Source organism: Nerophis lumbriciformis, linkage group LG38, assembly GCF_033978685.3.
Source record: "Nerophis lumbriciformis linkage group LG38, RoL_Nlum_v2.1, whole genome shotgun sequence".
NCBI lineage: Eukaryota > Metazoa > Chordata > Actinopteri > Syngnathiformes > Syngnathidae > Nerophis > Nerophis lumbriciformis.
In genome coordinates, this window is record NC_084585.2 from 7,555,253 (window position 1) to 7,575,136 (window position 19,884).

Genomic DNA, 19,884 nt, shown 5'->3' on the forward strand with positions numbered 1-19,884 from the left:
AAAAAAATCAAAATAATCTGCGTCCTTTCTTTTTTCAATGCTTAAAAAGACACAAAAAGTGCGTTAACGCCAACACTGGTTGACAGTATAACAAAATAAGTCACACTTATATTCTGTAACATTCACAGTTTTGGAAAAAGTGCAGAGGTAGAAGAATTTAAAATAACCTCTTGTATATAATGTAAACATAAATAATACCTCAAAACAGGTTAATTAAATTTAAACAAAAAACAGCAGACGAGCTCTCGCCCTGCACAGCTGTTTTGTGCTTTGTAGTGTCGATATGGGCTTGTAGATCTTTATTTGCCACAGATATATACATTCCTGCTTTACACACAGTGCATTCTGCTTCTCGTGTCACGGCCAGGACGAAAACACGGATACTTTTCCCGCAAATCATCTGTGAAGTTGCATCTACGTTTCGGCATCTCTCTCTTGCGTCCTGTCTGTCTCTCGACTCTTTCGCTCTCTCGCTCTCTGTCTCTGCCCCTCCCTCACGAATGCTGCTGCGTGCGCTCGCCTCCACAATTTGTTTTGTTTTTAACCCGTTCTTAACCCTGAGCGAACATTGAAAATACACGCAACCCTAACTCAAAATGCAGGACATTTGAAGCATTTAAGAAACCCCGCCCGGACAGCCCCGCAAAAGAGGACATGTCCGGGGAAAAGAGGACGTATGGTCAGTCTAGTTACACCCTTACTGACGATGACGAGAACTGGATTTTTGGGCACATCTTATGTCATTCAGTCTGGCAATCACAATGCCATCAAGAGGTAGAAATGTTCCTAACTCACATTTATGCTCGCAACTTTAAGCCTAAGAAAAAGCCAAGAGGCTGCTTGTATCTCAAAATACTCGTAAGTTGAGGTAAACTGCAACTGATTTTGTTCTGTCATCCAGTAAGTTCACAATGTAATACCTTGAAAATCACGTGTCTTTGGCGATCCAACAGGCTAAACAACACACATGGGGCTGGTACCCCCGTAGACCCTGCAGCGGTCCACGAGTCACCGCACCATCCCCAAAGTGCTCCCGATGGGTTTTCTCGAGCCTCTAGTGACGAGGGAGAGAACGAGGAGCGTGAAGAGAGCGCTGACAAACTGCACTGTCACTATTCAGGTTATCACCCTCGACCGGTAGCTGTAAGTGTTCTCTACTATCATATGTTCCATTAAATAATCATTGCACATCATTGTCAATTGACCAGACTTTGGCAATTATTTATACCGCACAGTTAAATAAAACAAGTAATGCCCCTTCTTGTTTTTAGTACTGTACGTTTGGAAGTCGACTGTTCGGGAAAGGCTGTTACTCCTTTGACAGACGATGGGACAGAATGCGATGTGCCCTCTCCCCGATGATGGACAGGCACGTCAACTCTCAGATGTGGAAGTAAGTGATGTCAGGTTCCTATACTGATAATCTACCATAGGCAAGAATGGGGATGGTTGTCACATGCTTTACTATAATCTGAATTGCTCATCATCAAAATATATTTTAATGTTTACTCCTACGTTAAATTGAAGCTTTAAAGCAGGGGTCGCCAACTTGTCAATCGCGATCGACCAGTCGATCTATAGGACCCTACCAGTCAATCGCGATCGACCAGTCGATCTATGGGACCCTACCAGTCAATCGCGATCGACCAGTTGATCTATGGGACCCTACCAGTCAATCGCGATCGACCAGTCGATCTATGGGACCCTACCAGTCAATCGCGATCGACCAGTCAATCTATGGGACCCTACCGATCGATCGTGAAAATATTAGAAAAAATAAATAATGTATTGATATTAGGGATGTCCCGATCCAGGTTTTTGCACTTCCGATCCGATACCGATATTGTTTTTGCATTTCCGATCCGATACCGATACTGACCGATACCGATACTGGCCTATCCGAGCATGTATTAAAGTTTAAAGTTATTTAGCCTACTTAGTTGTCAGAATCATGTTGAAAAGGGTTTTAGTACTCTTGATAACAACTAGCCAGCTGAATTAGGGGAGTTTGAATAATACACAATGGTTGGTAACAAGAAACTGACCTGTTTATTCAAGGATAAACACAAAATAGACAAAATTATACATGACAAACAGAAATGGCATCATTGAACTAGGGCTGGGCGATATGGCCTTTTTTTAATATTGCGATATTTTAAGGCCATATTGCGATACACAATATATATCTCGATATTTTGCCTTAGCCTTGAATGAACACATGATGCATATAATCACAGCAGTATGATGATTCTGTGTGTTTTGATTGATTGATTGAGACTTTTATTAGTAGGTTGCACAGTGAAGTACATATTCCGTACAATTGACCACTAAATGGTAACACCCGAATAAGTTTTTCAACTTGTTTAAGTCGGGGTCCACTTAAATTGATTCATGATACAGATATATACTATCAGATATATACTATCATCATAATACAGTCATCACACAAGATAATCACATTGAATTATTTACATTATTTATAATCCAGGGTGTGGAGGGGGGCGCCTGATGTAAGTGTCAAAAAGACAGCCAAAAAAGTTTGATATGAGAATAAATCTAAAGTTAAAATATAGGGTAGAAATGCACCCATTTGCAGGAAATGTTGTCTTGATTTTCAAAATGTTCTTTCAAGGCTTGCATGTCTTCATTAAAACATTCTTCTTCATACTGCATTAATATATGCTACTTTTAAACTTTCATGCAGAGAAGGAAATCACAACTAAAAAAATCACTAATTTTTTCATACGGTGTTGATGTGGAAATTTTTGCCTCAGCATTTTGATGGTGTGGACGTGTGGCACCGAATGGAGATAAGCGTCTCGACAGACGTCACAATATTTGAACAATGATGACGAAAACTGTTTTCTCTGTCGTGTCCGTGTGTCTAAAATTGTTGTGCGCTTATTTTTTTATTTGATTTTGTGCGTGGCATAGATTTGCCGTGCGCAGAGGACGCTTGAGCAGGCGCGCACCTTAGCGGCTGCGCTAGCATCACAGCTAACGTTAGCCATGCCGCTACCTTGCTCTCTGCTGGGAGAGGACGTATACGTATGTGACGTATGACGTGACAGTATGTGACGTGTGTAAGAAGGTGCGCTCGCTGTCTGTGAGAGGGAGACACAGGAAAGAGTGAGAAGAGCCTGTCGTGTAATGCCAGCAGCTAAAAGCAACTGCGTGAGAAATTGTGGATGTGTTGAAGGTGTGCTGGAAAATGCGGAACGGAAATTACGGAGCAGCAGAAAAGTGGAATGTATTATTTAAATCGGTGCGTTGGAAAACACGGACCGGATTTTTTTTTTTAAACTGGATCTGGATCGGCATTTTCCCATGCCTTGCCGATACGCAATTTTTGGCAAATATCGGCAGCCGATCCGATCCAAATATCGGATCGGGACATCCCTAATTGATATATCAGTGACGACCCCACCCGGAGAGTGACCAACATACCCGCCAACAGGCATGCATTTTAACCCCTGAACACAGCCGCATGTCTCTGCGGCTTTCTTTAGCTTAACTCCCCACCGCTCTGGACACCGTGGCCACACCGCCCCCGAGCACGGCCGCACACTACACCCCCCCCGTCTCGCAAACGCGCAATGCGTAACGTCCACAAAAGTCATCAAGCTGCAACAATGCATTAAGGCTGAGTGTTGCAACACATTCTCTAGCATCCAACATCAAACAATTATTTCCTCAACCCCGACTATCTTCGCCCGCCTGCGACGGGAAGCAAACAGGCCAAATACTACAAATAAATCAATCAATCAAAGTTTATTTATACAGCCTTGAAACACTGGTGCCTCAAAGGGCTTCACAAACCACCACGACATCCTTGGATCTAAACCCACACCCGGGCAAGAAAAAACTGTGTGACCGCGTGCAATGGATGACGAGTGGGTACAGTGTTATTTATATTTATAAAACATCGTTGACGCAGTGGTAGATCTTGCTTTGGTTTTTGGCTGAGACCAGGGATCATGGGCTCGAAAAGGTTGGTGACCACTGCTTTAAGGTGGTGTCTTGAAGTGTGAATCCCTCTCATTATAACAAAGCGGTATCAACTATTAAAAGGATGGTTGTGTGGAGTTTGCATGTTCTCCCCGTGACTGCGTGGGTTCCCTCCAGGTACTCCGCCTTCCTCCCACCTCCAAAACCATGCACTTGGGGATAGGTTGATTGGCAACACTAAAATGGTCCCTAGTGTGTGAATGTGAGTGTGAATGTTGTCTGTCTATCTGTGTTGGCCCTGTGATGAGGTGGCGACTTGTCCAGGGTGTTCCCCGCCTACCGCCCGAATGTAGCTGAGATAGACTCCAGCACCACCCGCGACCCCAAAAGGGACAAGCGGTAGAAAGTGGATGGATGGATGTCTCACACTATGTCATACCTGCCAACTACTCCGGTTTTCCCGTAATTAGTACGGTTTTCATCAACCTATTCCGGGTTACGGTTGCAGTGATAAAAAATATGGTTTTTCATTAATTTAAAAAAAAAAATGTTTAAAAATGCGCGATGCTATTTATAGCACCGCTGCCAAGCACGAGGCACCTGTTGCCATTGTTTCCAAACGAGCGAACGATCACGGAATCAGCCGGAGAAAAATCGCAAACGAGTCTTAAACCGAAAAGAAAACTGCAGTCATTCCGTGAAGAATATTCAAAAGCCTATCCGGGAATAATTATCCGTTCCAAAAAGGGTGAAAACTACGCGAATTGCACCTTGTGCAGACAAGATTTTTCGATCGGACACGAAGGAATTAGCGATGTTAAAGACCACGTTGGGACAAAAGAACACAAGTCTAATGCCGTTGCTAGCGATACAAGTGGAAAACTTTCAACGTTTTTCGGATTTTAGCCACAAAAAGGTAATGACACCAATGTTATCTATTGGAATTGTTTAGTACTGTTATACTGTTAAAAGTGTTTATACTATTTATGCTTTCAAGTCCAAGTTGAAGAAATCTTGTTAAATGTTGACAGCATAACTACCAAAATACAGAAGTATGTCCTTAATATTTTTGCAGTGCTATTTCTGTTGAAAAGTTAAAATGATTACATTAGAGATGTGATGTGCCACTTTTCAAGTGTCTGATGGCTTAAATTAATTTTCATTAATTTTTCATATTTTGAATTCTTTTGAAAGGCTTACAAAAAAACTACATTTGAATTGTAATTCCATGCTATTGACAGGACTATTAATTTTAATGAAGTTAGCTTACCATGTTTACAGTATGATAATTGTGATAGAAATGTGAATTTTAGGCACAGAATATTTTATACAATTGAACAAGGCAGTAGATTATACAAGCTTGGACAGAAAGTTAATAATGACACCAATTTGTTTTTTAATGGAATTGTTTAGTACTGTTTTACCATTTGTTTACTGTAAAAAGTGTTTATACTGTTTATACTTTCAATTAACAAATTGAAGTCTTGTGAAAGGTTGACAGGATAACTGGCATTAACTGTCAAAATAATTTCAAACTATTGAAGTTAGCTTACAGAATAAACATGTCAATCAACCCATATGATTTTTGCTGTAATATTTTTGTTTTGAAAAGTCACTATGACTGATAGAAAAGTGATGGTTTTAGCAACATTTTAACCTGTCTGAATGCTAATAATCATTTTGCGTCGGGGGGCGAAGCCTGAACCCCCCACCAGGACTTTGTCCGGACCTACCGGGGCCTGCGGCCCCTGGACCCTGGCTACTAGGTTTTTCTGATTTCAAAAGTTGGCAGGTATGCTATGTGGTTGGTTTTCAAAAAGTTATTTTAATGGTAAAAATATTTGGTAGAAGGCATAACTATATTTGCATTGGCAGGTTGTCAAATTGTTTGTTTTTAAATCACATTAATTACACTTTTGAATTTGGATTATTCATCATTAATCACAGGTTATTATTACTTGCTTGCATTATTTAAATTAACTTGAAAATAACCCAATATTTGGACACCAATGCAATTTTATTTCAGAATGTCACACCAAAACATTTTTTCAAATGTTTTACTTGAATGCACGTCATTCATGCACATATTGCTCAAAATCTTCTAACAGTTTTAGCTAAAGTCCCATCAGGGTGTATTTTGGAGTGAAATTGGCCAGCGAGTTCCCTCACTCATCTTTGCACTGACCTGATCACTGACCGTATGACAACCTGTGCCGCTTTTCAGCTAACCATTTGCGGTTAAATTAAAAGAACATACTTTTTGAATAATCTGGTATATACATGATCAATGCAGTTATATTTTGTAATTAATCACACAAGTTAACTTATTATTTTTGACAGCCCTATTTTCAACACAAAACAAGTAAGGAATTTGATCAGGAAAGACATATTTAGCCAGCCTATTATATGTAACATATGACAGTGTTTCTCCCACATTCATTTATTTGTGGCGGCCCGCCACGAAAGAATTACGTCCGCCGCAAATGGATTTTTCGGCTTTTGACTCGCTCGAGCGCTCATAAAAGCAATGGGACTCTGTCTGTGAATGTACCTTGTAGTTACAACTCCGGTGCAGTAGGTGGCGGTAGCCTACTATGCATTGTAACTCCGCCAATAGCACTTAATTCACCTGGTGGGCCAGAAGAAGAAGAAGAAGAAGCAGAAGACGACGACGGAGTAAAAGAAAAACGGACCGACCCGATCAAAATATGAGGGTAATATAGGCAATAGGTAGATAGGTTATAGCTGCATCGCTCGCGGCTCGTCATATATTTAACGTTAATCCGCGATTTCACCGAGCGTTTCACTGACGGTGAGCAGCCTGACGCTGCTTCATTAACACCGCCGCTGTTTGACTCGGGGTCCGGGCAGACGCACGTAGTAACAGTCACCTGCTTTCATACCGACGAGCTAACGTGTCCAGGTTATAACCCTGTTGTCAATAAACACACAAGGACTGAAGCTAAATTGTCCACTGTCCACTGCAGCATGTGAATGCAATGAAAAGAATAAAATCTGAGCCAACCAGCTGTTAAAATGTTGTCCAGGTTAATGTTTTGGCCATTAAAGGCCCTTCATTTCAAGATTTCAACTGTGATCAGGCTTTAAACAGGTGGCTGACCTGTTCAGATGGGTGTAACTGCTACTGGTCAAATAATGTGAAATAGCATTTAATTTTACATGTATGCAATGCCATTTAAATGTAATTATAGATAATAATAATAATAATAAATACTGTGTAGTGTTGTAAATAGTCAACAGGAAGGATTTTAGTAAGATATAAGCCATGAGCTACACAGCCAGAAAAAAACCTAGGCAGGACAAGTAAAAATATTGGGGCAAGTAGATTTGAGAAGTCGGGCAAGTAGAAAAAAACCTTAACGTTGAACCCTGCATGTGTTGAGCTGCTGCCGCTTAAGGTTAGACGGCACTGTACATAGAGCGGTTCTGCTCGTTAGTAATACATTCTAATGTTGGATGTTCACTCCTTCACACAGATGAGTATAGAAAAATATTTTCAACGGCCGAAAAGGGCTTGACTTGGAGAGGAGGTAGGCCTACAGTCCGGACCACAGGTGCGACCTGTGTTCAGCAGCAGCAGGAGGAGGAGGAGGTTGACTGACTGTGGCAGGACACCTCTGCCTCTGTTTCACTTCATGTTGCTTATAAATAATATGGTTGTAGTAGTAGGCTAAAGTTAAATTATTTAGTATTCACTAATTAAAGGGGCAGAGCTTTAAGAGACATTTTAGCTTTTATATTTTATAAGATATATTTTTTGTAAGAACCACAATTAATAAATATATTTCAGTAAATAACTAGTTGTTCAAATCTGTATATAAATATGTACATAAAGTGTTGTAATTATATTCCAACTCTGCGTTCTTCTTGGTCATCGCCGCTGCCGCCGCCACCCCCCGCCCCCCGACCACACCACCACAAATAGATGCCTGTCCTGTGGGAAACACTGTATGAGTATATGTGACAATCAATACCAACTGAAATGTCTTGCTAGCATCAAGGCTAGCAACGATTTAACAACTAGTTACCGTATTTTTCGGATTTTAAATCGCAGTTTTTTTCATAGTTTGGCCGGGGGTGCGATTTATACTCTGGAGCGATTTATGTGTGAAATTATTAATACATTACCGTAAAATATCAAATAATATTATTTATCTCATTCAAGTAAGAGACTAGACGTATGTCAGCAATCGTCACACACACATGTCAACCAATAAAAATTTGGCGGGGGTGGGTCATGGCAGAAGAGGAAGCGGCGCATTGTTTACCTTTGGAGTTGGCAGAGTTGTTTAGAAGCAACACCAAGGAAGAAGATTCCATGGGATTTAGCGATTAGGAGTGACAGATTGTTTGGTAAAAGTATAGCATGTTCTATATGTTATAGTTATTTGAATGACTCTTACCATAATATGTTACGTTAACATACCAGTTGGTTATTTATGCCTCATATAACGTACACTTATTCAGCCTGTTGTTCACTATTCTTTATTTATTTTAAATTGCCTTTCAAATGTCTATTCTTGGTGTTGGATTTTATCAAATACATTTCCCCAAATAATGCGACTTATACTCCAGTGCGACTTATATACCGGTATGTTTTTTTCCTTCTTTATTATGCATTTTCGGCTGGTTCGATTTATACTCCGAGAAATACGGTAGTTAGTATTAGTAGTAGTAGTAGTTATAAATGTTAGTGTTCCCTTCACATGTTTTAAGGGTAACAATTTATTTTTTTTAAATATAAATCCTTTGTGTAAAAACCCAGAGGACAAGTACTGAAAAGTGCAATATTTGCAATTTAACATGAAAAACAGTAAAATACTCTCACCTTAAATTCAACTGTTACTCCAGAAAAATGTATGTTAGTGAGCACTGATCATTTCTTTTTGTAATTTTGTAAATTTCCATATCACAATTTAAGAGATAATGCCCTCTGGTGGCGAGACAACCAACCCATTTGACAAGTGACAACCAGGGTTTGGGGTTTTGTTTATATTTTTAGACAAATGTGGGTCCATTTTGGATTTTGTGATTTCTATGCGATGTGATTAAGAAAAAAAAATGAATAGCTTTCAGGGCTCCTGATATTGGTGATTCAACACTAAATCTGAAATAAATTGAATGTGTCACAGTGAACTTTCACAACGTGTAATCGTGTATTAACAGACCTTAGTCATAAGGTAAAAACATTTGGATTAAAATGTTGGCTTCTATTTTATAATCATAGTTTTTGTCAACAACCTTTTTTTCCCTGACACAAAAACGAGACGATTACAAATGCACATTAACAAAAACTGACGAAATGATGGCTCTGCTTAATTACTAAGCAAGATAAACATGTAAACAGAAATTAAACCCACATCTAAATGTGTCTTGTGTATGGTCAGGACATGTTAGGAATATATCCAATCACAGCTATTTTAACTGTCTTTGAAAAAGGGGGCAGTGGTGCGTTTTTGGAGATTTTATAAAATCTGCTGTCTTTCTGAGTCAAAAACTAAAGAACACTGTATGTTTAAATATTTTAACAAGTTACATTACAGTGTCTACACCTGGGAAAGAGGAATGTAGACACATTTCACCATTGACAGCGATTTAAAAAGTCAGTTATCCTGACAAGTGATGCGAAGAGAATCGACAATTTGCATAATAATCTGTTACTACCTCCACCAGGAAGTTATATGATCGCTGAGGTTTGTCTGTCATTAAGTCAGTTAGTCAGCAACGGCGTGGCTCGGTTGGTAGATCAGGCCGTGCCAGCAACTTGAGGGTTCCTGGTTCGATCCCCAGCTTCTGCCACCCTGGTCACATCCCCGTGGTGTCCTTGAGCAAGGTGAATTTACTGAAGAATTTGTGAAACTGAAACAATCCAAAAATAACGCCATTGTAAGTTAATAATACTGACACAGGTGCTAGCTTCATTACATTGCGATAGCAAGTACAAATATGCATAAAAGCACTCGTACAAACATCACACATGGGACGGTTTAGAAAGTATTAATTGTTTTAGTTATATTGCATTGTAAAACTTACAAACGTTGCTTGGAGAGATAAATGGAGAATCCACACAAGTTGATGGACGGCTAGAACAGTGTTTTTCAACCACTGTGCCGTGAGATACAGTCTGGTGTGACGTGGGAGATTATCTAAATTCACCTATTGGGGTTAAAAATATGTTTTGCAAACCAGTAATTATAGTCTGCAAATGATGTGTTGTTGTTGTTGAGTGTCGGTGCTGTCTAGAGCTCGGCAGAGTAACCGTGTAATACTCTTCCATATCAGTAGGTGGCAGCCGGTAAGTAATTGCTTTGTAGATGTCGGAAACAGCGGGAGGCAGGGTGCAGGTAAAAAGGTGTCTAATGCTTAAACCAAAAATAAACAAAAGGTGAGTGCCTCTAAGAAAAGGCATTGAAGCTTAGGGAAGGCGATGCAGAACGAAACTAAAACTGAACTTGCTACAAAGTAAACAAAAACAGAATGCTGGACGACAGCAAAGACTTACTGTGGAGCAAAGACGGCGTCCACAATGTATCTCCGAACATGACATGACAGTCAACAATGTCCCCACAAACAAGGATAAAAACAACTGAAATATTCTTGATTGCTAAAACAAAGTAGATGTGGGAAATATCGCTCAAAAGAAGACAAGAAAATACAAAAAAAGAGGAAAATCCACCAAAATAGGAGCGCAAGACAAGAACTAAAACATTACACACAGGAAAACAGCAAAAAAGTCAAAATAAGTCAGGGCGCGATGTGACAGGTGGTGACAGTACACCTACTTTGAGACAAGAGCTATATTGATGCATGCTTGGTTATGCTTTAAAGTCATATCCAACAATTGCGACGACGACTTTTTACTGTCAACTGAGTTTCGTTTTTTAGTGATTTCTACTGGTGGTGTGCCTCCGCAATTTTTCAACGCAGAAAATGTGCCTTGGCTCAAAAAAGGTTGAAAAACACTGGGGTAGAAGACTGAACAAGAATTCTACCTACGGTTGAAAGCACTAAATGAAATGACACTGCAGCACCTGCAGTAAGCAAACTCGTCCAAAAGATAGCGCCATAGCACAAACTAACACACTTTATCAGTGTTTTTTATTCTTTTTTTTACAATATTGCATTATAGCCATCGGCAAAGAAAAATCCACAAATTGGCAGCACCGTTTCATAAGCCGCAGTGTACAAAACCATGGAAAGAAGCAGTGACTTATAGTCCAATATTTAAGGTAATCAGATTCGACTAGAAAAATCCTTCGTCATAGACATACTTGCCAACCTTGAGACCTCCGAATTCGGGAGATTGAGGGGGGGTTCCGGTGGGTGGGGTTAAGGGGGAGGAGTATATTTATAGCTAGAATTGACTGATATTAAAGTATTTCTTATATATATTTATATATATATATATATGTATAGTACAGTACAGTACACAGTAATGAAAACACAGTTGTTCTACTAACTGTACTGTACTTGCTGCTTACTTAAAAAAGAAAAAATAACACTTACCGTACCTTTCACTCTTTGAGTAGCCTTTGTTCTGCCATTTGAGTACTGGCGAGCGATCTCTGAATCTGAGAACATATCCTTCACGGATTTGTTTAAAAACATCCGCAAATGAAAACGGGATGTTGCTTGCAAGGTGGCCCGAAATACTGCGTTGCCGCCGCCTTGTGCTTCTCTGACCGTTCATGAGTGACTATATCCATTCGGCCACCGTGTTATGGGTTATAGATAACTGAGACATATATAAGTCTCCTTTTCAGGTGACAGGACGCTAAAGGCAGTGCCTTTAAGGCACGCCCCCAATATTGTTTGTCCGGCTGGAAATTTTGGACATTACTACTTGCCGTAGTTTTGAAGCAATGCATGATGGGAATCCGGATGTTGTGTGTCAGTGTATTAACGTGCCGACTGGAATAAACATACGCTGAGAAATAGCTCCGTGCCTGCCTACTTTATGGGTTATAGATAAACCTATGGATAACGGAGACATATATAATAGTCTCCTTTTCAGGTGAGAGACGACGCTAAAGGCAGTGCCTTTAAGGCACGCCCCCAATATAGTTGTCCGGCTGGAAATCGGGAGAAATTCGGGAGAATGGTTGTCCCGGGAGATTTTCGGGAGAGGCACTGAAATTCGGGAGTCTCCCGGAAAATTCGGGAGGGTTGGCAAGTATGGTCATAGATAGCCTTAATTTTTAAACTACTATAGGTTAGGGATGTCCCGATCCAGGTTTTTGCACTTCCGATCTGATACCGATATTGTTTTTGCATTTCCGATCCGATACCGATACTGACCGATACCGATACTGACCGATACTGGCCTATCCAAGCATGTATTAAAGTTTAAAGTTATGTAGCCTACTTAGTTGTCAGAATCATGTTGAAAAGGGTTTTAGTACTCTTGATAACAACTAGCCAGCTGAATTAGGGGAGTTTGAATAATACACAATGGTTGGTAACAAGAAACTGACCTGTTTATTCAAGGATAAACACAAAATAGACAAAATTATACATGACAAACAGAAATGGCATCATTGAACTAGGGCTGGGCGATATGGCCTTTTTTTAATATTGCGATATTTTAAGGCCATATTGCGATACACAATATATATCTCGATATTTTGCCTTGGCCTTGAATGAACACTTGATGCATATAATCACAGCAGTATGATGATTCTATGTGTTTTGATTGATTGATTGAGACTTTTATTAGTAGGTTGCACAGTGAAGTACATATTCCGTACAATTGACCACTAAATGGTAACACCCCAATAAGTTTTTCAACTTGTTTAAATCGGGGTCCACTTAAATTGATTCATGATACAGATATATACTATCAGATATATACTATCATCATAATACAGTCATCACACAAGATAATCACATTGAATTATTTACATTATTTATAATCCAGGGTGTGGAGGGGGGCGCCGGATGTAAGTGTCAAAAAGACAGCCAAAAGAGTTTGATATGAGAATAAATCTAAAGTTAAAATATAGGGTAGAAATGCACCCATTTGCAGGAAATGTAGTCTTGATTTTAAAAATTTTCTTTCAAAACTTGCATGTCTACATTAAAACATAAAACATTCTTCTTCATACTGCATTAATATATGCTACTTTTAAACTTTCATGCAGAGAAGGAAATCACAACTAAAAAAATTACTAATTTTTTCATACGGTGTTGATGTGGAAATTTTTGCCTCAGCATTTTGATGGTGTGGACGTGTGGCACCGAATGGAGATAAGCGTCTCGACAGATGTCACAATATTTGAACAATTATGACGAAAACTGTTTTCTGTGTCGTGTCCGTGTGTCGAAAATTGTTATGCGCTTATTTTTTTATTAGATTTTGTGCGTGGCATAGATTTGCTATGCGCAGAGGACGCTTAAACAGTGCGCAATTGCACAGGCGAGCACCTTAGAGGGAGCGTTGCTCGCACGTCTACGCTAGCATCACAGCTAACGTTAGCCATGCTGCTACCTCTCTGCTCGGGGAGGACGTATACCTATGTGACGTATGACGTGACAGTACCGTATGTGACGTGTGTAAGAAGGTGCACTTGCTGTCTGTGAGAGGGAGACACAGGAAAGAGTGAGAAGAGCCTGTCGTGTAATGCCAGCAGCTAAAAGCAACTGCGTGAGAATTCACAGACCTGTGGATGTGTTGAAGGTGTGCTGGAAAATGCGGAACGGAAATTACGGAGCAGCAGAAAAGTGGAATGTATTATTTAAATCGGTGTGTTGGAAAACACGGACCGGAATTTTTTTTTAAAACTGGATCTGGATCGGCATTTTCCCATGCCTTGCCGATACGCAATTTTTGGCAAATATCGGCAGCCGATCCGATCCAAATATCGGATCGGGACATCCCTACTATAGGTACAGTTACTGTTAAATTATTGACTTATTGATATATTAATTGAGAGTAGGTCTGCTTTCTGTTCTGGATTTCATTAAGATTACAATAAAAAGTTTGTGAGTTACAGACGCTTTATCTTTTATACTTAATTTTTAGTCGACTAAATTTACCGTATTTTTAGTTGTCCAAAATGTAAAATTGGCTAAACAAAACTTAAACATGTGAACCCTGTTCCGAGTTGGCTTCAGATGTTAAATCCTGTATCTTCTTGCCACAGGAAAATCCCCTTGGCCTTGGAGAACAGCTCCTCTTTTGCACCTGCCCATAGGACAAGCACAAATTCCCACGGTAGCACCCCGTCTTCAGGCTTCCTGGGCCCACCTTCGACCTTGACCCAGACCCCTTACAGCCAATCACACGAGGGCAAGCCTCTGCTCCCCTATGGGACCACCTTAAATGCCCGCAGCTGTCCGCAAGGAGGGTCTGAGCACCCGGCCTACGGCACCACGCAGGCCCGACAAGTGTCTTCGTCGCCGCAGATGCCTTCAGCTCATTTGTCCTCCTCCACTTCCCCCTCAGCCTCTTCCCTTGCCTCAGGCCGGGCGCTTAAGTCCCGTCCTTCCAGCAGCAGCACTACAAAATCAGTGTCCTTCAGGCCCAAAGAGATCTCCACTGGCTCCTCCACACCTGTTATCCCCACCTCTGTGGGTGGGGGGAGCATCGGAGCCAACAGTCACAGTAGCAGCACCAGCTTCAGCTCGGGAAAGAAGAGGAAGAATAGCTCTATCCTCTCGTCGTCCCATAGCTCCTCCGAACCTCCAAATGCCAACTATTCTCCCTCGTCCTCTTTCAAAAAGAACTGTGCAAATGTGGGCAGCTCAGGGAGCACCTACCACCACAGCTCACTAGGTTCTTCTTCTTCATCGTTATCCTCCTCCCACAGTGGAGTCCACAGTGTAGGCCTCAACTGTGGCCCTAGTGTGCGCACAAACTCCCTCAGCCTCAAGGCCGAGCTTTCCGGAGGATCGGCGGGCAGCTCCTCGGGCCCGCCGGCACGAGGTCCTCCCTCGGGCAGTTCCGCCGAGTCCATCAAGCGCATGAGCGTGGTGATGAACAGCAGCGACTCCACCCTCTCGCTGGGGCCTTTTGTTCACCACCAGTCATCAGCCGAGCACCACACCAGCTTCAGCCACCACTCCTCAGACGGGCGCCTGGAGAGCAAAAAACGCAAAAGCTCTCCTGCCTCCAGTGGTCTTAATAGCGGCGGCGGCGGAGGACTTGGACCGGGTAGACCCAAGGTGGCCAAGTCACCTGCCGTTAACAACATCCACGGGAAGCATGGGCGGAGCATTCCAGCGGCGCCAGGGCTACCAAACAACTCCCACTTACATCAGGTAGGTTGCATGCATGTGTGTCCTATAAGGGTGTAACGGTACACAAACATTTCGGTTCAGTACGTACCTCGGTTTAGAGGTCACGGTTCGGTTCATTTTAGGTACAGTAAGAAAACAACAAAATATACATTTTCTGGTTATTTATTTACCAAATTTGTAAACAATGGCTTCATCCTTTTAACATTGGGAACACTATAATAATTCTGCCCAAAAATACAAATAGCTGTGTGTGATGGATGTGAGCCACCACTAGGCTGATCAGTGCAACAGCAGGCAGTCATGAATGCTAAGCATAACAATAACATACATATACACTAGAGATGCGCGGATAGGCAATTTATTTCATCCGCAACCGCGTCAGAAAGTCGTCAACCATCCGCCATCCACCCGATGTAACGTTTGATCAGAACTGCACCCGCCCGCCATCCGCCCGTTGTTATATATCTAATATTAATTTAAAAACAAAAAAAAGGGTGAAAACTACGCGAATTGCACCTTGTGCAGACAAGATTTTTCGATCGGACACGGAGGAATTAGCGATGTAAAAGACCACGTTGGGACAAAAAAACACAAGTCTAATGCCGTTGCTAGCGATACAAGTGGAAAACTTTCAACGTTTTTCGTCGCCCAAACAGATTCTTTGGATGTGATGAATGCCGAAGTTTTATTTACGGAGGCAATAATTGAGCATGGACTTCCAATCGCACTGGCTGATCACATGGGACAGTTAATAATGTAATGCAACCTTTAAAAATCATTACGCGGTGATCGCGATCCCAAAAATAAACTTTTCTTGCATGATAATGTCCAGAAAAATTTGCTTTATATTACTATAGAGTCCTTTTAACGAATGAGTTTGATGGTTTATCACAAACCTTAAATGAAAGAAGTCCTTTGTTCTCCTGCACCATGGCCTTGCTTCGTGTTTGGTGCGCGTGTCGGCTGTATTTCACAGCACGACATACTGTCAAAAGTGTTTATACTATTTATACTTTCAATTAACAAATTGAAGTCTTGTGAAAGGTTGACAGGATAACTGGCATTAACTGTCAAAATAATTTCAAACTATTGAAGTTAGCTTACAGAATAAACATGTCAATCAACCCATATGATTTTTGCTGTAATATTTTTGTTTTGAAAAGTCACTGTGACTGATAGAAAAGTGATGGTTTTAGCAACATTTTAACCTGTCTGAATGCTAATAATCATTTTGCGTCGGGGGGCGAAGCCCTGAACACTCCACCAGGACTTTGTCCTGGACCTACCGGGGCCTGCGGCCCCTGGACCCTGGCTACTAGGTTTTTCTGATTTAAAAGTTGGCAGGTATGGTGAGGTTATAAAGCTTTTGCCTGTTAAAGAAAGGAGACTGATCCAATGGAGCACAGACTTGCGCGTGCCACGCTGTCACGACCCAGACGCACACCAGTGCGCAATCATATGGGAGCCGCGCTGAGCGCACCTCCAAGCGTGTCTCGCTGCCGGCGACGGCCAGGTATGGGCCCACGCTCCAGCGCCATCCATTTTCAGGGCTAGTTGATTCGGCAGGTGGGTTGTTACACACTCCTTAGCGGGTTCCGACTTCCATGGCCACCGTCCTGCTTTCTATATCAACCAGGGTGAGCCCCACCCCTTTCGTGAGCGCACTGCGCGCGGAGTGACCCCCTGTTACGCGCCCCCGGCAACAGGGGTGGCAAGCAGGTAAGCTGCGCGGGCGGAGCGCGCGGAGTGACCCATGTTACGAGCCCCCGGCCACGGGGGTGGCGGGCAGGTAAGCTGCTTACCTGCTGCGCGTGACGCCGGCCGCGGCGAAAGCGGACGAGGCGGGGTGTCGGTGCGGTGGGCGCGGTAGTGACCCTGGACGTGCGTCGGGCCCTTCTCGCAGATCGCCTCAGCTACGGCTCCCGGTGGGGCCCTCTCGGGGGAAGGGGCCTCGGTCCCGGACCCCGGCGAGGCGTCCCTTCTCCGCTCCGTAAAAGTGTCCATCTCTTTTCTTTTTTTTTCTTCTGTTGTGGCATATGCTGCAGGTGCCTGCTCGTTTTTCGTATGTGGGTAACAACATTTAACTATGTATATATATTTCCGAATTGGTTTAACTGCCACCCGCAAAAAAAAAAAATAAAAAAAAATAAAATCTAACCTGACCCGCGAGCGGATAAAATCTTATTTTTTTTAAAATTTCATCCGCCCGATCCGCGGATAATCCGCGGACTCCGCGGTTGTGTCCGCAAACCGCGCATCTCTAATATACACACAGGGTCCATTGCCAGGGTTAATGTGGTCAACATATATAAAATAAAAACTAAATAAGATAAGGCTCAGAATGGTTTCTTAACAAAACCTTTCTACATATAAAGTGCTGTTTTTGATTGATTGATTGAGACTTTTATTAGTAGATTGCACAGTACAGTACATATTCCGTACAATTGACCACTAAATGGTAACACCCGAATACGTTTTTCAACTTGTTTAAGTTGAGGTCAACGTTAATCAACATTAAACTGCCTCAAGTTGTTGCTCAGATTAAATAAAATGACAAAACTTTTCTTCTACATACAAACCCCGTTTCCATTTGAGTTGGGAAATTGTGTTAGATGTAAATATAAACGGAATACAATGATTTGCAAATCCTTTTCAACCCATATTCAATTGAATGCACTACAAAGACAACATATTTGATGTTCAAACTCATAAACTTTATTTTTTTTTTGCAAATAATAATTAACTTAGAATTTCATGGCTGCAACACGTGCCAAAGTTGTTGGGAAAGGGCATGTTCACCACTGTGTTACATCACCTTTTCTTTTAACAACACTCAATAAACGATTGGGAACTGAGGAAACTAATTGTTGAAGCTTTGAAAGTGGAATTCTTTCCCATTCTTGTTTCATGTAGAGCTTCAGTCGTTCAACAGTCCGGGGTCTCCGCTGTCGTATTTTACGCTTCATAATGCGCCACACATTTTCGATGGGAGACAGGTCTGGACTGCAGGCGGACCAGGAAAGTACCCGCACTCTTTTTTTACGAAGCCACGCTGTTGTAACATGTGCTAAATGTGGCTTGGCATTGTCTTGCTGAAATAAGCAGGGGCGTCCATGAAAAAGATGGCGCTTAGATGGCAGCATATTTTGTTCCAAAACCTGTAGGTACCTTTCAGCATTAATGGTGCCTTCACAGATGTGTAAGTTACCCATGCCTTGGGCACTAATGCACCCCCATACCATCACAGATGCTGGCTTTTGAACTTTGCGTCGATAACAGTCTGGATGGTTCGCTTCCCTTTTGGTCCGGATGACACAATGTCGAATATTTCCAAAAACAATTTGAAATGTGGACTCGTCAGACCACAGAACACTTTTCCACTTTGCATCGGTCCATCTTAGATGATCTCGGGCCCAGAGAAGCCGGTGGCGTTTCTGGATGTTGTTGATAAATGGCTTTCGCTTTGCATAGTAGAGCTTTAACTTGCACTTACAGATGTAGCGACAAACTGTATTTAGTGACAGTGGTTTTCTGAAGTGTTCCTGAGCCCATGTGGTGATATCCTTTAGAGATTGATGTTGGTTTTTGATACAGTGCCGTCTGAGGGATCGAAGGTCACGGTCATTCAATGTTGGTTTCCGGCCATGCCGCTTACGTGGAGTGATTTCTCCAGATTCTCTGAACCTTTTGATGGACCGTAGATGTTGAAATCCCTAACTTTCTTGCAATTGCACTTTGAGAAACGTTGTTTTTAAACTGTTTGACTATTTGCTCACGCAGTTGTGGACAAAGGGGTGTACCTCGCCCCATCCTTTCTTGTGAAAGACTGAGCATTTTTTGGGAACCTGTTTTTATACCCAATCATGGCACCCACCTGTTCCCAATTAGCCTGCACACCTGTGGGATGTTCCAAAAATGTGTTTGATGAGCTTTCCTCAACTTTATCAGTATTTATTGCCACCTTTCCCAACTTCTTTGTCACATGTTGCTGGCATCAAATTCTAAAGTTAATGATTATTTGCAACAAAAGAAAATGTTTATCAGTTTGAACATCAAATATGTTGTCTTTGTCACTCAATCTTCATGTTTTTTGCCAGAAAAATCAGTTAATCCACATTGCTGCTTGCAGTTAAAATGTCTCCAGCTGTGGAAAATACCCTTTCATTGGGCACAGAGGTAGCAGGTGTGGCGAGGTAGTGCCTGGCTAACTTGGCAGTAAGAGGATATATGGGCTCATTGTTCTTCCACCATAGAAGTGGCTCAAAATCTAGTTTTTAATGCAATATGATCTTAAAGGGGAACATTATCACAATTTCAGAAGGGTTAAAACCATTAAAAATCAGTTCCCAGTGGCTTATTTTATTTTTCGAAGTTTTTTTCAAAATGTTACCCATCACGCAATACCCCTAAAAAAAAGCTTCAAAGTGCCTGATTTTAACCATCGTTATATACACCCGTCCATTTTCCTGTGACGTCACATAGTGAAGCCAACACAAACAAACATGGCGGATAGAACAGCAAGCTATAGCGACATTAGCTCGGATTCAGACTCGGATTTCAGCGGCTTAAGCGATTCAACAGATTACGCATGTATTGAAACGGATGGTTGTAGTGTGGAGGCAGGTAGCGAAAACGAAATTGAAGAAGAAACTGAAGCTATTGAGCCATATCGGTTTG

The 19,884-nt window shown here is 41.7% G+C and overlaps 1 protein-coding gene across 3 annotated transcripts in view; it reads left to right on the forward strand.

Annotated features, from left to right (window-relative positions):
* atxn7 (ataxin 7) overlaps positions 1 to 19,884 on the forward strand; it is a 117,416-nt gene that overhangs the window by 89,945 nt on the left and 7,587 nt on the right. For all 3 annotated transcript variants that reach the window (XM_061932664.1, XM_061932663.1, XM_061932662.1), the window contains 3 exons: positions 954 to 1,143; positions 1,272 to 1,393; positions 14,112 to 15,228. In XM_061932664.1, the coding sequence (XP_061788648.1) occupies positions 954 to 1,143; positions 1,272 to 1,393; positions 14,112 to 15,228 (1,429 nt within the window). The remainder of the gene's footprint in view (positions 1 to 953; positions 1,144 to 1,271; positions 1,394 to 14,111; positions 15,229 to 19,884) is intronic.